This window comes from Erpetoichthys calabaricus, chromosome 6, assembly GCF_900747795.2.
Source record: "Erpetoichthys calabaricus chromosome 6, fErpCal1.3, whole genome shotgun sequence".
In the NCBI taxonomy this organism is placed as follows: domain Eukaryota; kingdom Metazoa; phylum Chordata; class Cladistia; order Polypteriformes; family Polypteridae; genus Erpetoichthys; species Erpetoichthys calabaricus.
Genome location: NC_041399.2, coordinates 35,178,366 through 35,197,321, shown reverse-complemented (window position 1 = coordinate 35,197,321; position 18,956 = coordinate 35,178,366). Strand labels below are relative to the sequence as shown.

The window sequence follows — 18,956 nt, the reverse complement described above, 5'->3', positions numbered from 1 at the left end:
TAATGTCCCTGTCCTTTCTCAAAAAGACAGAGTGAAAAAGGGTTTCATTATAGGAACAGGAGATTAAACTTTGTCATAAATCATGGGGCGGATACCAAAAAGATAAGGCGTTCTTTCATTGAGCCAGGAAACACAAGGCAAGTATCAGGAACCATGGAACGAAAACGAAATTAGCATACTGAGATCAAAAAGACATAGAGAATATCACGTAAAGCATTTTTACATAAAACACAAATAAATTAGAATCATACACAATGGAACTTATAGGTCTTGGTGATGACGACACACATCACGCATTCCTGTGGAACTCTGGGAGAGGCAATGGATGATTCTTCTACCATGAAATAGTGGCACCTATGAGCAATCCAAAATGGCATCTTTGGAAGACATTAAAAATTATTATGTTTTACAGGAAGGCAGATACTGTAGTGACAAACTAGAGTCAAAATTGGATTGCCGGAGTATAAAAATCCCAGTTTAGCTACATAAGAGTAGATCTCAAAAAAAAAAAATCAAAGGTAAAGGCAAAAAAAAATGAATAAAATGTACCAATCATAACAGGTCTGTTTTCAGTACAGTTCTTGGCATGTAAATTGTAAATAGTTGAATCAGGACCTTTCAAATAAATTTTACCCAAAGTGTTTTTTTATTTCTTTGGATAGTGTGCTGCTTCACTTGATATCAACACTGCAGAGCATTTTGTGAGAAAGATGTGCAATTGTAGATAGAAAGTTAAACAAAAATGAGCAAAAACATTATCAAGAGGAAAGTATGTATATCTGAAATGCTTGAATGAGCCGGTGGGGTTGGTCAGGCAGCAGTGTAGTTTTACAAATTGCCAATGAATAAACACAAAGTATTGTGATTAAGGAGAGTATAAAGCATTGGGAGAGCCAATTCTGATGTATTACTGGGGAGATGGGTCTTCAAAAGCTCAATCTTGTTTGAGCCCACCTCACTGTAGTGCATGAGAGGATTTTCTGGAAATTTTTTGTTTAACAAGATTATATTAAAAATTCTTTTTTTTTGATGTAGTGATATGACTAGATACCTTATATTTAAATTATGTGACATGAGTAATTTGAAATGTTTTTCATGAAAGGTTTGATATTATTGCCTGTTCTTCAAACTACTCCTCCATACTTTGGTTTAATATATGAGGATGAAAATCCAAGGTGATTAACAGAAGACAAAATAATAGTTTTTAGGCAGAATATTTCTTAACACACATGGAAAAAGAAGGCAGTTCAGATACCAACCCAGGTACCTAATTTTTATCCTTAGGAGACCTTGTGTGTTTGTCATCAAGGTGAGATGATCTGCCCCTCTTGGGGGAAGTGTGTGGACCACCAAATGCAGCCCTCAGACAGACTAGGCCCCAGTCATTGCATTTAATGAAGCCCAATGGGACAGATAGGATTTCATTTGTCCTTTTCTTTTCTTCCCATGATTATACTTCTCCCTGAGAGTGTGCATTAAGTGCATTTTAAAGTGAAGAATTTAGTTTTTACCTTCCTTTGTGTTCGTGTGCCATGTTTGACACTGGGCACCCTCTGGGGATCCAGGACTCTTTTATTGTGTGCTGTGCCCACTTGCATTTTTTTCATCCTTTGTGTGTTGTTTTATGTTACAACTGATTGCCTTTTGCCTATTGTGCTGCTTCAGACCATAAAAGATCTGTGCTCAACTTTCTGTCTGTCATTTAGGATGAGGGTTTCTCAAAATCTGTCACCTCGTCTAATCTCTAAACCTCAAAGACAATACAGCATCAAAGTCTCTTCTTTAGTGTTTGAGCTGCCTGTGGTAATGATGACTTTGACAGATAAATTGAACATGGCAGGGGTGAATGTACAGAGCCACTGCATTCCATTTTTATTTTCTCTAAACAGAAACTGGTACGTAATAAAAAGACATGCGAATAACATATAAATATGTAAAGCCACACTGCCAAACTCTCTAATTATCCAATTGCACCTTTATCGTGTCATTTATCGTGTCTTCTGTAATTTGCATAATTGTTTCCCGTTTACACTCTGATTTGATACAAACCGTTCCTGTAGTTCCCTAATCACTGTAAAGCTGCAATTGGGACCTGTGATAAGCCCGTTCTTGTTTCTCTCATGTGTCTGTGCAGGACTGCTTTTTGCCGCTCGGATCACGGACTCTTTCTTCATGCACAGCTTGGTAATCAGCCTCGTGACTCTCCAATCAGCTCTGGCTTTCACAGAGCTTTTCATTAAAATGTTCACTATCCCCATTGCCTAAGGCAACTTCTGCAACATGGCTGTAGACTTGTTCGAAGACAGCGGTACTGTCTTAATGCCTCTTATTCGTTATCAGTTGAGCTTGGCAAATGGATTGAATAATTTTGCTTGTACATGATTTGGTTAATTTTAATATGAACCCATTTTATTTGAAGAAAAAGTGTAGTAGAATTCAAAGAGCTAAGCTAACATTTGTTGCATGTAAATTCTAGCTGGGGTAGCTGTGTAGTTTTATGCACTTGGCCATTGTGAATATCATGTGTTGAATATTTTGTGCAATCAATAGCTTAAGAGTTAAAAATATATATAAGTTGTTTACTTGTGCCTGTTAGCATGCTGACGAGACTGTAGTTTGTTGTCCAAGAAAGGGCCAATCAGGTTGAGATCTTCAAAGAGATATCTGAATTAGTGAGTAAAATGCTTTGAACAAAAACAGTCGACACACAGTGACACAGTGACAACAATAACTTGTCCTGGGCCACCTTAGCGTTGAGACACATTCTTCTCATACGACCCATCAGCATTTCTGTTGAAGTTTTCTTTAACTTTCCCTCCATTTCCATCAAAATGTCCCTTTGCACCCAGTAATTTCTTTTCCATTTGCAGTCCTTCCAGCCTACTTCATTTTGCTGCCATGCCAACAGTCCAGTTGTCTTACTCTTGTTTAATCAGATGTACCTTATCATGTTTAGGTGAGTGGATCAATTGCCTAATCCATCATTGTTTTTTATGAACAGCAGTGATTTGATGAGATCTTTATATAAGCAAAATAGAAGAATTGTTGAGGTTTGTTAGTGTTTTACCATAGTATCTCATAACAATAACTAAAACTTATAAATTTCGTATTCCTTCAAGAACTTTTTCTCATATTAAATTTGAAGCTTCCTAGGTTATTCTTTCCTCAAAATTATTACTTCATTCTCATTTCTTTATAAAGTTACATAATTTATAACAATTATTAATGTGTTATGTGTCATTTTGCCACAACGCCATTTTGAACTCTCGTTATCTAGATGCAATCTCAGGTTGCTTTGAGAAATTTGCAAGAAGTCACGCTGTTCTCATGTCTCTAACCACAACAGTATTTAAATCCCTTGGTACGTCTGGAAGATTATCCAAATTTCTGAAAACACAGATCTTTCAATAGTTTGCTTCCTTGAATTATTACCTGATACCCCTTTGACTTACCATCATCAGTTGTCGATTTGGCTTTGGTGTCTCATTTAGATCTTTCTGGTTTCTGACTTGTGCCTGTTTTCCTGACTTTGTGGTTTCTTTGTCCTTTTCCTGGTCCTTTAACTTTCTGACACTGACAGCCGGCTTTACAGGCAAGCCCTGAGATACTCGGAAAAAAAGACTTAGAGATGAGAAATAGTGAAATCTACAACAATCATGGTTCAAAGCTTGAAAAGGTAATGATCCAAATAAGTCAAAAACCAAAACGCCAACAAGAACTCATTGCCAAAAATAAATAAACAATTAAATAAAAGTCCTAATTCCATTAAAATGATATTTGTAATAGCTAGAAGCGCCTAAGGTTTTCTTTCACAAATCCGAAAACTTGAATGCTAAGGAAAGCATGCCGCCATCTTAAATAGAGTTGCTCGATGACATGACTTATAGAACTTCACGTTGTCACTGTTATGAAATACACAAAACATCCATTAAAGGGGAGACAAACTGTCAAAGCCTGGCTAGTCACACAAAAGGCAATGAAGAAAATTTATGAATAAAAAGATTTATTTTACAAAAACAACTCTGTATCAAGAAGCTCAGAGTAGCAGAAAGGCACAGAAGGAAATGAATTCAAATAGGCAATCCCAATAGAAAACACAGTCCCAAAATATAAAATCCAAAGAGTAGTCAAAAAACTGAGCAATAGGAGCAATAAACTCAGTAATCATAAGAAACACTCACCATCATATGAACCTAAGGGGACTATGGATTTTCATCAGCCTTTCTAGGGCTGAGTCCTTTGGCAGTGATGGATAGGTGATCCCGTCTCTTGGGGGTTCACCCACAAAACACATTGAACATAAAAGAAGATATGCAGAAACTAAATGGCCAACAATATTAACATAAACAAAGAAATCAAAACAGAAAATAAGACATAAAAACAATATTTGAACCCCAGCCAGGAGTGGAGCCCTGGCTGAAATGCAGCAGTCACGTGGTATCAGCAGGGCACCAATATTAACAATCATGGCTATTCAATAGTACACAAAACAAAACAAAAACAAAATACAAACTCTTAGCTAAATAAAGAGAGAAAATAATTGCATGACCAATATGAGAATAAAAATAAAGTATAAGTGGAGTTAGGTAATCTGAAACAATACCCTTAATTCATAATAGTTGGCAGGGTAGTTGTTGGCATGGGGTGGCAGGCATTGAAACACAAGTTTTTTTTGTTTTATTTTATTTACTACAGTTATTAAAACAAAACTTAATGTCAAAGCACAATGAAATTTTGACCCTCAGACTGGTAGATCTTCAGGCTTGTGAAATGCATATCTTGCCATCTCACATAGAACAAGAACACACCCCGGTCGGCGGGCATAATGGAAATGAGATTTCAAATTGGCATGATGGTGGCTCATCACCATCAGCGTTCTATGTGCCCAGGTTTCAATTTTCAATTAAAAGAACCTGCATCTTTAGGCAATATTGAGGCAATAAACAATTAGTGATGGGGCATTTGACAGTGAATTTTGGATACTGTTTTGGAATTTAATGCTTGGCTTTTCATGCGTATTGTTATATTTGAACCTCTTACCTGTTTGATGACGTCTACTGCTTGATTTCCTTTAGAATAAACTTCCATTTCCTTGTCAACTAATTTCTATTAAGTCCTCTGGACTTGCCAGATACCATCACAGTCACAATTAAGGTTATTACAATACCTAAATTTCAAACTTCGGTACAATGCTGAGAAAAGTGTTGAAGTTTCATACCATTTTCGATACCCAATACTAAATGTAATATATCTCAAACAATGTAGTTAAATAAATTGCAATTCTGTATGCATTAAATCTTTACAGTGATGAAAAAATGTAAATGTTAGTCATTAAATGCAGATACTCCAAGTAGTGCAATCTTTTATAAAAGAGTAAGAGTGAAGTGCTGTAAACAATCCGTGAAGCAGCTATCACAGACAGCCAAATCTAATTAACTTTCAGTTTACTCACCATCCCACAATTCAATTTCTATTGTAATCAGAGCAGGTCAATCCATTAGGCGACATAGGCGTCCATTAGGCATCATCTGAGGGGCATTAGCTTCAGACACCGAGTGGGACATCTTCCTCCTCCACCCCACCCCCGGTCAGTAAACTATGATGGTCGTGAGTGGGCACCATTACCCACATGGCTCCTTTAATGAAATTAAAAATGTGTAGGCACCTTTAAAATCCATGGTATATGCCCAAAGTTGCACATAGGGTCACTGTTTTTTTTGTTGAAAGCGCACTTGCTCTGGACACAAAAAGGTTGTTGAAGTCTATTAATGCCGACTTCCGACTAAGGCCAATAAGGAGGGACTCCATTAACCCCGCCTAGGGCTTCAAATGGGCTTTGACTGGCACTGATTGTAATACACCGAATACATGAGCACATGGAGGTGTAATACCACTGTTTATGCAATTGAGTACTGAAAAGTTGTAGCGCCTTATATCATAAAGTGAATATAAGAAAATATAATTTAAAAATTGCAAATAGTGACGAGCTACAGCAGCACACTTGAGGGAGCGACAAAACACTAGTGCTACAGAGTGTTGCCCCTGAATGAACAGTACAAAATAATAATTTCAGACATCCCCCCCAGTCTTTATGCGCTTAATCCTAGAATTGGCAACAAAGAAATATTTTGATCTATAGAAAAAAACACATCCCCACTTCAAATATAGCTGTAATTTTGAAATAAGATAACTGCCTGTCAAAATTCTTTGTATTGATTTGCGTGTCATGTGTTTGGCTAAATTGACTGCGTTAGCCCCTTAAGTTGGTATTGTGTGGTATCAAATCTTACATACAGGTTTGCATGCATGTTGTGGTTTTCTATCCCCATTTGGGACAAGGTCAAAGTACTTCTAGACGCCACTCCTGCTGCCCTCTTTGTCAATTAAGCCGGCTAGTGCAGGCTCCGACGCTGCTTAATTTGCCACCTGTGAGTGGGTGGGAACAGGGCTGCATCTCTAGCCATTTCCGTTGGTAGTGTACGAGGCTAAGTTGTCAAAAGCCAGAGCAAGCTGGATGTGTATTCATAATGTAGGCTGTAGAATCGATACATGAAAATGAATATTGAAACTATATTAAAAATGTTATAATCAATTTTTAGAAATATTTTGATACTTTGACAACCCTAGTCACTGAGTTTCCAACATTGATTACTTCACTTCACAGTATACCATCTACCTTGGTTCATGGAAAGCTATGTGAGACCACTAACTAAAAAAAACATGTAAAAATAAAGAAATAAGTGAAACAAATCCTTAGAACCACAGTAAAAAAACATTCAGTTGGCCTTAGAACTGTAAGGAAGAAATGAAGATTAAACAAGTGTGACGATTTCATGACAAACCTTCTCCTGCTGACTTGTTGAGATTATGGCTAGACCTGTCTTAACCAGCAAAGCATTCAGTAAAAGAACTGTACTCCAAATAAAATTTGAAAAGTCATCTAAATGAAAACCATTAGGACACTTAAGGTAGCGTGTCACTGGTTCAAAGAGTTAATGTTTTTGAAGAAAAAAAAGGAAGATTAGAGGTATTTGAAAGTGGAGAATCTCAAAGGGAACTCAGCTGACAAGACCAGTCGCAGAATGAATATATAGTGATATGGTATAACGGACACACAAGCTGTCAAAGGATTATTGTGAACAAGAAAAGAGCCAGAAGATGAGGTCAGACAGAGCAAAGATGGAGACAAACTGAATCAAGTGGACAGGAATCTAAATGACAACACAGAACCGTAGATCAACGTCAAAAAGAGATTTTAACAAAATTTCCACAAAAATCCCTACTACTAGGACCTACTTGAAAACAAAACCAAAAGTTCAAAAGTTGGAGTATCCACCAAGGGATACAGACAAGTGAGTCTACCTATTTATACGTCGCATCCTGTAATGTCCTCACCACGATAAACTTTGTCACAATTCAAAATGCTGTTGTGTGTGGTAAATAACAAAATGGAGTAGTACCAAAAATTAACTCTTGACTTTCAAAACACAATGTGAAACTAACTTCAGAATTAGAATCTATACAGTCATATGAAAAAGTTTGGGAAGCCCTCTCAGCCTGCATAATAATTTAATCTCAACAAAAAAGATAACAGTGGTATGCCTTTCATTTCCTAGGAACATCTGAGTACTGGGGTGTTTTCCGAACAAAGATTTTTAGTGAAGCAGTATTTAATTGTATGAAATTAAATCAAATGTGAAAAACTGGCTGTGCAAAAATTTGGGTCCCCTTGTAATTTTGCTGGTTTGAATGCCTGTCACTGCTCAATGCTGATTACTTGCAACACCAAATTGGTTGGATTAGCTCGTTAAGCTTTGAACGTCATAGACAGGTGTGTCCAATCATGAGAAAAGGTATTTAAGGTGGTCAATTGCAAGTTGTGCTTCCCTTTGACTCTCCTCTGAAGAGTGACAGCATGGGATCCTCAAAGCAACTCTCAAAAGATCTGAAAACAAAGATTGTTCAGTCTCATGGTTTACAGGAAGGCTACAAAAAGCTATCTCAGAGGTTTAAACTGTCAGTTTCAACTGTAAGGAATGGAATCAGGAAATGGAAGGCCACAGGCACAGTTGCTGTTAAACCCAGCAGGTCTAGCAGGCCAAGAAAAATACAGGAGTGGCATATGCGCAAGATTGTGAGAATGGTTACAGACAACCCACAGATCACCTCCAAAGACCTGCAAGAACATCTTGCTGCAGATGGTGTATCTGTACATCGTTCTACAATTCAGCGCAATTTGCACAAAGAACATTTGTATGGCAGGGTGATGAGAAAGAAGCCCTTTCTGCACTAACACCACAAACAGAGTCACTTGTTGTATGCAAATGCTCATTTAGACAAGCCAGATTCATTTTGGAACAAAGTGCTTTGGACTGATGAGTCAAAAATTGAGTTATTTAGTCATAACAAAAAGTGCTTTGCATGGCGGAAGAAGAACACCGCATTCCAAGAAAAACACCTGCTACCTGCTGTCAAATTTGGTGGAGGTTCCAGCATGCTGTGGGGTTGTGTGGCTAGTTCAGGGACTGGGGCCCTTGTTAAAGTCGAGGGTCAGATTAATTCAACCCAATATCAACAAATTCTTCAGGATAATGTTCAACCATCAGTCACAGAGTTGAAGTTACGCATGGGTTGGATATTCCAACAAGTCAATGACCCAAAACACAGTTCGAAATCTACAAAGGCATTCATGCAGTGGGAAAAGTACAGTGTTTTGGAATGGCCGTCACAGTCCTCTGACTTGAATATCATCGAAAGTCTAAGGGATGATTTGAAGCAGGCTGTCCGTGCTCGGCAGCCATCAAATTTAACTGAACTGGAGAGATTTTGTATGGAAGAATGGTCAAAAATACCTCCATCCAGAATCCAGACCCTCATGAAAGGCTATAAGGAGGACAGCGTCTAGAGGCTGTTATATTTACAAAAGGAGGCTCAACTAAGTATTGATGTAATATCTCTGTTGGGGTGCCCAGATTTATGCACCTGTCTAATTTTGCTATGATGCATATTGCATATTTTCTGTTAATCCAATAAACTGAATGTCACTGTTGAAATACTACTGTTTCCATAAGGCATGTCATATATTAAAAGGAAGTTGCTACTTTGAAAACTCAGCCAATGATAACCAAAAATCCAAAGAATTAAGAGGGGTTCCCAAACTTTTTCTTATGATTGTACATATAAAAACCATTAAACAGGAAAAATTGTAAATATAAAATATTCATATTCTGGCAAGAATACACAGGAGACATCAAAGGATTGGGGCAGCCACCTGTGTAATATGCCCTGGCTGCAAATGGGTACATTTTCAAGAGCTGTGACTGGTACAAAGTCCAAGACAGAACTGATTCAGAGATGCAAACATGGTGGCTTTAAAGCCCAGGACCGGAAGTGACGTCATCTTAGGCACCCGAACCAGAAGTGACACCGTCATCATAGGCACCGAAAGAACCGGAAGTGACGTCATCATAGGCGCTGGAACCCGTTGGGATTTCCCGTGAATGGTCTGCAGAAAATTGAGAGAGAAAGTCAGTCCACCTCACCCCCCCAAAGCCCCTCCTCTGGTCTGGTGTTAGATTATCACTATTCAGGCCCATTAGCTGCCTCCCATTCGCATGTGTTTAACAATATAAAACACAACCATGTTACATATGGGGGCAGTAAATGTTGTTGAATATGATTTGAGAGTGAAACAGCAAATGCCTGGGGTGTTTTTGAATATTTGAATGAAATCTAAAAGGAAAGGAACCACAAAAGAAACTAAATTTTAGGGTTGAGTACAGTCAAAGTTAACCCTTAAAGACCCCCATACCTGGCCTAAGTCTTCACTCGCTTGTCTAGAGGTGTGCTTCACACCAAGCACCCTGACTCTGAACCTTACAGGCAGGTTTTGGTCTATCCTGGCTCCCAAAATGAAGAACAGGTTTCTAAAGTTCATAAATATAGAAAGAAATGTCTACAACTATACCCTTTCAAGGGAGAGAGCCCATCAAAGCCTCTGGCTCAAGTGACAAGTCCAACAAGTAAATCTTTATACAAATCTTTATACATGCAGGAATTTATTTGTAATTCACAAAGAACAGTAATAGTAAAAAGGCAAAATAAGGTCAAAAGGATTTAACTAAAATGCAACGCAAACAGTTCAAATCTGTAATCCCAACCTAAAACCCAGAAACCACAAGCAAAAAAGAAAAACATTATCTAGAAAATACAATACTTACAAGAATGCACTCTTTGAATACCAATCAATGACAATTAACCACAATGAACCACTGAAGGACCCACTCCCTGGCTTCACATACTGTATACAGGCTGAGGGCAGTGACATCAGTGGCCCCGCCTCTTGGGGTTTCACCCATAAAACACAAGGAACATAGGAGAACATATCATACAGTGATGCTAAATGATAAATAAGCAGAATAACAACATTTAAATAAATAATACATCAGCAATAACACAAATGACAAAAGAAATGAAAATAAGCAAGGCAGGGAGCTCTACCTGGCTGAAACATAGCACTAAGAATACTGTAATGGTGATATAAACAGATTGGTAGGTATGTCTCATGCAAAACACGTCAGCACAGAGAACTGGAGAAAGTGAATTACTTTCAGTGTCCTTTCTGGCCTACTTGTTGAGTATGGATGACAAGGAGATAATCATTGAATGATAAGCTGGAAAGCATTGTGTTCCAGTAGTGCTAGCAACAACAATGACAACAGGTACTTTGGAATATTGCTTTTTGGTTTGTCATTGCAGATGGCTCCATCAATCCTATCCAGGCAGCAACTGGAAAAATGCAAATCAAAAACACATCCTGAGTGGGACACCAAACCACCACAGGACACATCCTCACACCTGTACATACCCTGAACATTGAAGTCACTACACAACCTACCAGCTGGTCTTTGGACTTTAGAGATGAACAGGACATGCTGGAGAAATGCTGGGAATGGGTGAGAGTAAGGAAGCAACACTGGAAAGGATACCAGTCCATCATAGGGCACATTCTCAAACACAAACCATATGCACAGTGACTCAGCCTTACTCTCACTAGACTAGCCATTCAAATTAATTTGCAGGTGGAACAGAATGAGAGAAACACAGGAAAATGTACAAGAGGAACACCGGTGTGGTAAGTCATGTCTGGGAGGGCTTTCATGCATTATTTTATTAGTGATTTTTTTTGAGTTTTAGTGCACTTCTTTGGTGGCTTAACCACCTCAGGCTAGTGGGTCACATGTGAGTGAGTGTGTATAATCACATGTGTCTAGATAATTCCAGGATGAGAGGGTTGGCATAATTAACTACAGTCAGCTGGGGTGACCACAATATAAGAGAGGTGGGTTAGTGTTTAGGTGGAGACAAAAATGAGAACAAGAAAGAAAGAGTGCTCGCTAATTAGAAGGTCAGTTTGGCATAAGAACCATTCAAGGGTGACAGGACAGACAGTGTTGGGCCTTTCAATTTATCTAAGGGAGGAGGATCGATGGCTGGTGTTGAGGTTCCAGTGTGCGGTTATGTTTGAGTCTGCTGAGCAGTGGAGCAGAGGCTGCTGGAACTAAATAGAAATGGGAGGGTTCAGAGCATAACGGCGTCTGTGTGAGGACAAAGCACCAGGGTGAGCTGTGGTGAACGACTGAGGTTGGCAGTACAAGTCTGCGGTGACTGGCTAAAGTATACAGACCAAAATGCGGTGGGCTGTGCCATAAGGGGTCTGAATTGATGTCCTGAGAAGAGAAAAGTAATTGGAATTCCTTGAAAGACTTGTTAATCTTATTTGTTTATTTTTACCTTTGAATTGCTTTTTTGTAAATCATATTTAATTGTGTGCTCTGTAATAATGTTTGGGACAAAGACATATTTTTCCTTGATTCCCCCACCACTGCGCAACAGTATAACATTACAAATCAACAATTCAGATCTGATTAAAGTGCACATTGCAGACTTTCATTTAAGGGAATTTGCATGCATTTTGGTCACACCATGTAGAATTGATACATGGTTCCCCATTTCAGGGGACCATAATGTTTGGGACACAGCAATGGCAGGTCTATTAAAGCCATTTTTCATATTAAATCCTTTGTCTCATATCCCTTTCATGCAATGACTGCTCGAAGTCTGCGATTCATAGACATCACCAGATGCTGAATATCTTCTCTGGTGATGCTCTGCCAAACCAATAATGCAGCCATCTTCCGCTCCTGCTTATTTTGGAAGCAATATATTGCAATCTCCTAGACAATTTTTGAAATCACTTCTTGTTTTTTTGGTTTTGATCTTTAGACCAGCTTTTTTGTTTAGACCTTTGTCTTTTTGTGACTGCAAGTTACAGGCCTGTTTTGGAGTTACAAAGCTTTTTGGGTGTTTTGGTAACAATTAAATAAAATATATCATTTTGGGTTGGGGAGTGCACCTTTCAATGCCTTTCTTGTCACACTTTCCTCCCTGGGAACTCTTTGTCTACTGAGAATCTCATCCCATTATACTATGCTAAATAGGCTTATAAATAGACCTCACATGGATTTATGCCCCTAATGTGTTCTTGGAAATTCTTTTTAGATAGTGAGAGTTTAGACATCATAAAGATTTTTTCCTGCATATGTGAAAAATTTAAACCTATTCAGAACCAAATTTAAGTTAACTCAGAATCACCTGAATATTAACATAAGGAACAAAACTCGAAACTTAACGAAGAAGAAAATCGTCAGTAAACAAGACAACTTCCTGTGTAAAAAGTATTATCAAAAATGCAAAGTGTTTTGTTCTTACACATTTATGTTATAGATGTTGTAAAAAAAAAGAAATTACACAACAAAGTAAATCTAACAATTAAACAGCACACGTAGGGACAGTTTATACTTTATACTCAGTATGCATCATGGTTGTCACACGTTCTTAGGGTTGTTTGACGCGTCCTCTGAGCATGCCATTAGAAATTAACACGACGGGTGTGCAAGTTACCGTACCAGCAAAAATATGGGTGGCGTGTGTGTTCAAGTTTTGGTACGTACGTCAGCATCGTTGTTTACTATCAAAATTTGTTGGCAAGCCGCATTGCAGCTCCAACCGGATCAATCTGCGCACTTTGATGTTTGATGAATCAATCCAACTTAAATGCTGACATGCAAATGTGATTTCCTTCATTCGTTTTTCGCATATGCAATACAAGGGTCGCATATTCCCCATCGTAATGACGTAATACATTTAAAGGTCTCACATATCACTGTATTGCTGTTGACATCTTTTTTTTTTTTTGCACCTTTGCAACAGCACCAGAATTCAAATAATTTTTATTTTTAACATCTTCGTCCCTCACTACAACACAGCAAAACCTGATGTTGTTATCTCACTGTGTTGATGTCTCGCACTGCCACCTGGTGGACTCCTCCAGATTTACTTAAAGTACACGTGTGAGTATAGCCGGTACACTGCTTGTATAGTAGCAGTGTCCTCAAGTGCACACGTCACATATCGTTAAGTATATCCCCAGCCTTACTGTTTATAGAAATAGTGTTAGAAAAAGAGGTGAACGGCAGTGAGAGGATGCAAGAGGAGGGAGTTGGCAATCAGTTGGCAATAGAGATGAAGATTAAGATTTTCATTGCAGTATGTTTTTCTGTACTGTATGGATTTCTTCTAAAACTTCTTTTTCTATTTTAAGGAACTTAACTGAATTTGTACCCAATGCAGCTCAGATAACCTCCTGACCCATGGTGACTCTAAAGTGAATTTAATAGATTTGAAAATGGAGAAACTCATGTAAAGTACATTTGGATAGATCTATATATGAATGCTGAATTTTTAACCAGGTTGTCCATGTATATTTACATTATACATATTTATAATCAACATTTAGATGTCAAATTAGACAGGCAGTGTGGTTAAGGCTTTGGACCTTGAGTTTCAAACTCTTGAGGTTGTGAGATGAAATTCCACTGCTGACACTGTGTGACCATGAGAAAGTGTGAGTAACTATTGGTATGTTTGTTCGTGTATCCTGTGATTAACTTGTGCCACGTGGGTTCCTATGTTAAACTTAACCCTGAGGTAGTTTAAATAACACACATAAGCTTTTGTGTAATATGTTGGAAGAATTGACATATTTTTAATTTTTAAAATAATCACGTTGTTGAAAACAGATAACTCTATTAAAAGTTGTGTATTTGTTAATGTGTATCATTCATTCCATATGCAATCAGACGTAACATATCAGCATCAGTGACTCACAGTCTTAGCTGCGTGTTGGACAGACAGAACACACAGAGAACTGAATCCTGCTTTCCAGACACAAGCTTGCAGTATTTAGGCTCTGAGAAGGGTCATTAATCTCGAAGTCTTCTCCAGTAGTACAACTGTGAATGAGGCTACGGCCTCCTCTGCCTAATCAGCATGGGATAAGACCTTTATATAGCAGACATAATTTAGTTCATGCTGATCTCTGAAGCCTGAAAAACTCATTTGTGAGAAAGTCAAGTGTACATATTTTAAAGTTGTTTTGTCCTCAAGATCTCTCTCTTAAAGAATTATGTTGATGCTTAATGTCAGGTCTTAAAAATCATTAAAAAGATGTAATTTCTTTTTTAATATTGGACATTTAAATATTGATTGAAAAGATTTTGAGTGTTATTTTATAATTAATTTTTGGACACAAATTCTACCTCTACTGAACAGAGCCTACTCCCATCTGGAGATCCATAGCTGCAGCAGAATGAGGATATTGTCTTTTGACTTCATAAGTGCATCTAACACCTTACAGCCAAAACTGCTCTGATCAATGCAGGTTGATGCTACAATAGCATCTGGGGTAATGGACTACCTAATTAGCAGACCATATGTTGTGTGACTTAAGAACTTTTTATTAGACTAGGTTAGATTAGATTATTCTAATACAACAGGCCACCACCTGAAGCTAAGCCTGGCCAGTACTTGGATGGGAGACCTTCTTGTAAAAGCTTGGGTTGCTGCTGGAAGAGGTGTTGGTGAGGCAAGCAGTGGGCTATGTATGGATCCCAATGCCCCAGCTCAGTGATGAGGACACATGGCCCTGTCCATTCTGGCCCCCTGATCATCCCCTATCTCTAATTGGCGAATGTGAGGTGAGTGCACTGCCGCAAAAATGGCTGCCATTGCATCATCCAGGTGTGTGCTACGCATAGGTGGTGGTGGTGGTGGAAGTGGTTGACCTCTGTCTAAGCACTTTGAGTAGCGAGAAAAGAGCTATATAAATGTAACTATTTATAATAATAATAATAGTAATACTAATAATAATAATAAGTAACACAGGGAGGGTCCACCGGGAACTGTACAGACTCCCTTCCTGCTTACTCTGTAAACCATAGACTTTTGGTACAATACTGAATCATGTCATCTTCAGACATTTTTTGAAGACATCCATAGTTGGGTGTATCACTGTTGGGGAGGAAAATGAATACAGGACACTAGCAAAGATCTTTGTGGAATGGTGCGAACAGCTCAGCATCAGTAAGAGAATGGAGATAATCATAGACTTCAGGATGGCCAAACAAACTCTGTCCTCGTTTCTTATTGATGGTGAAGATGCGGTGGTGGTGAGGACAAACGAGTAACTGAGGGTTCATCTGAACGAAAGCCTTGAGTGGAGTACTAACCCAGACGTTTTTTTTACAAGAAGGGTCAGAGTCACTTCTATTTCCTGAGGCAGTGGAGGTCATTTATTGTTTGCAGGCCACTCTATAGTTTTTCTACCAGTCTGTAGCGGCCAGTGTATTTTTTATGTGATAGTGTGCTGGGTAAATGGCATTAGAACAGGTGATGCCAACAAACTAAATAAACTGAATAAAAGGTTGGTTCAATACTGGGAGGTAGACTGAACTCACTTGAGAAGTGGTTGAAAAGAGGTCACACTAGAAGCTGCTTAGTATTATGAACAACGACTCTCAGCCTTGTATGAGGTCTTGGCTAAACAGAGGCGCACATTCAGTAACTAAAGGAATGCTGTGTGAGGTCGTTTCTACCTACAGCCATCAGCCTCTATAGTGAGTCTCTGCTCGGCCAAGGTGGTCTTGTTCCTTGTGTGCAGAATGGTACTGAGCTGGCCTATCAAATATCTAAGACAGACAATGGCACTCTGTGCAATATGCTGTCCCAGAATACTGTGCAGACTGACATTCTGTGTTATAGGTAACTCTTCTTATGTTTTTGTTTTTTGTTGGCATACTTAAGATTATTATAATTCTAGTTATTTGTACATTTCTAATTTTTGTCTGCTGCTGCAACTGTGACATATCTATCTATCATTAATAATTCTCAGATGTTTAGTATTCTAATGAAGATGTGGCTTTACCCTGGTCTATTTCGTGTTGTCCCCATACTGTGCACTCTTACTACAAGTGTGAGCATTGAAGACAGCAATCCATTGTGCCCATTGTTACTGGACAGCAGCAACATGACATATTGTTTCTTTCAGATTTCTGAGACCTATGCCTTCCTACCAAGAGAAGCAGTGACACGTTTCCTAATGAGCTGCTCTGAATGCCAGAAGAGAATGCATTTAAATCCAGATGGGGCAGATCATAAAGGTAATTCTCCTGCTAATTAGCATTGAAATATAACCGTTTTATTTTACACTGTTAAGTACATTTCACATTGTCCTTGTTGCTCCTGTGTCACAGACGTGGTGCAGCACAATACACTGTATGGTGAAGACAATTTTTAAGGACAGTGGCTTAAACCTTTTTATGAAGCATTGAAATAATGTGCTTAAGAGCTTGATGACTGTGCTTACTTAGATTTATAGGATGTCAGTTTATTTTTTTTAATGAAATCAAAATGAATTGTGCAATGACATTATGTTAATTTAAATACAATTAGACTTATGTTTTCACTTGAGTATAAAGAAAGAGACAACCCTGAAGAGAAAAGATTTTTGTGTCATTCATTCAGAAGGTCAAGAACTAACAAGAGACAAAAATGTTTGCTCATCTTTAGAAATTTTGCAATGGATACAAAAATACAGAAAAAGTGAAAATAGCACTACTAAAACTACTAAAGCAGAGATTCTCTTACAAGTAAAAAGAATGCAAGGGCATGATGTTCCAACATAAAAGCGAAGAAGACAGTGAGGTAGACAAAAAGAATCCAAAGGTTACAGCTAGAAAAATACTGTACATTGTTCTCATTCTCCGTATACCATGTACATTTTATTTTCTCACTTCTGACTTTTGTCATGCTAGACATCAAAACTTTTTGGGAGAGGCATCTGGATTTTTGGTCAGGATATGTTAACAAGAAGTAGAGCTCATGAGATTGCTGATCTTAACAAGAACCCTGTGACCTGCAAAATGGCTCCATGATGGCAGTCCAGTACCATGTTTCATGATTGGTACAGGGCTCTTCGCTTGACTTTCAGTCCTCTTCTGATGACAAATGCACAGGTAGTATAAGGGTCCAAAGACTTAAATTTTGGTCTCCTATAACCATAGCAGCCAGTCTAATTCAAATTCTTAATGGCATCATGTAAATTCCAGCCGCATCAATATGTGTCTTGTGGTCAGTGATGACTTTCTTCTGGCAAACCATTCAGTTAGCCAGCTGACATAATGTCTAATTATTGATGTGAGGAGTTACTGTATTACAATGGTCATCTCAGCCTTTCAGCCTTTGAATATCTGCATTATGAAATGTGCAGTGAAGTGCAAAATCTAAAGCGGGTGCTGTAATTGAGCAAGTTCCATCATGCTTAAGTACAATTAAAAATGCTAGTTAGACCCCGTCACTTATTATGTTGACTACCTTGGCTTAAAGGAGAGATCTCAGAAACTTTGAGAAATGCCTGTTCTAATTCTTTAGGCTACAGTTTCTACAACAAATAGAGCATAACGTTGATATTTCAGGAGAAATGATGGCTAAGGTGGTATTTATTTGGAGGATGGAGGTAAACATCATAAGCTGGGTGCAACCATTAAACTGTACCCTCCTTGACCACGATGTCCATTTTACTGTTTTGGGGTGGTAGATCAAACAGACCACCATCCCTGGAACTCCTGACTGTTACTGTCAATCTTAGATGGCAGGAAGTTTCATCAAGAACTGTCTGTTGAGAACTTCACATGGAGGGATACTACGCTCATTGATATTATACCTACAATGTACTCCTATAGATAAAATGCAGTTGAAAATGTCATATGGTCAGTTGAGTCATCAACAAGCAAAGGAAAACACGTGAGGCATCCGCTTAAAGAAACATTAAGCCCTGAATGTCTTTTTTCATCAAGTTGGTATGGAAATGTTGAATAATTAGACTCAACTTTTGAACTCACTGATTCTTTGTAGAAGGTGCAATAGCCACAGGTTGTCCAATGAAAACAGTCAGAAAGAGATGATCTCCAAAACAATATTGTGTGATTTCCTTTAGCAAAATAGAAAAAATTAAATATTTATTTAAATAAATGCAAAAATACAACTAAGAACATGAATGAACTAAATACTGTACAACAATGATATAGAGAGTAATCTACAACAAACACATTATACTGCAACTGATAACAATGAATAAAACAACAACAGCAATATTTATTTCTATAGCACGTTTTCATACAAATGATGAAGCTCAAAGTGCTTTACAGGATGAAGAAAGAAAAAAAAGACAAAATATAAAATCAAATTAGGCAATACTAATTAACATAGAATAAAAGTAAGGTCCGATGGCCAGGGAGGACAGAAAAAACAAAACAAAAAAAAAAAAAAACTCCATAAGGCTGGAGAAAAAAACAAACAAAATCTGCAGGGGTTCCGAGGCCACAAGACCACCCAGCCCCCTCTAGGCATTCTACCTAACATAAATTATATTAATCAGTCCTCAAGGTTTTCAGGCTCCACGTGGAAGAATTAGATGATGATGGTCATGTGGACCTCTGACCTTCAATCCATCAATGTAGGGACATCACGGTGCCCTGATCAGGTGGTGGTGGCGCAGA

At 38.2% G+C, this 18,956-nt stretch overlaps 1 protein-coding gene across 11 annotated transcripts in view; it reads left to right on the top strand.

The window, feature by feature from the left end:
* Nucleotides 1-18,956, top strand: part of LOC114653270 (nucleolar protein 4-like) — a 540,745-nt gene that overhangs the window by 182,913 nt on the left and 338,876 nt on the right. For all 11 annotated transcript variants that reach the window (XM_051929112.1, XM_051929106.1, XM_051929108.1 and 8 more), the window contains exon 3: nt 16,448-16,559. In XM_051929112.1, coding sequence (XP_051785072.1) covers nt 16,448-16,559 — 112 coding nt within the window. The remainder of the gene's footprint in view (nt 1-16,447; nt 16,560-18,956) is intronic.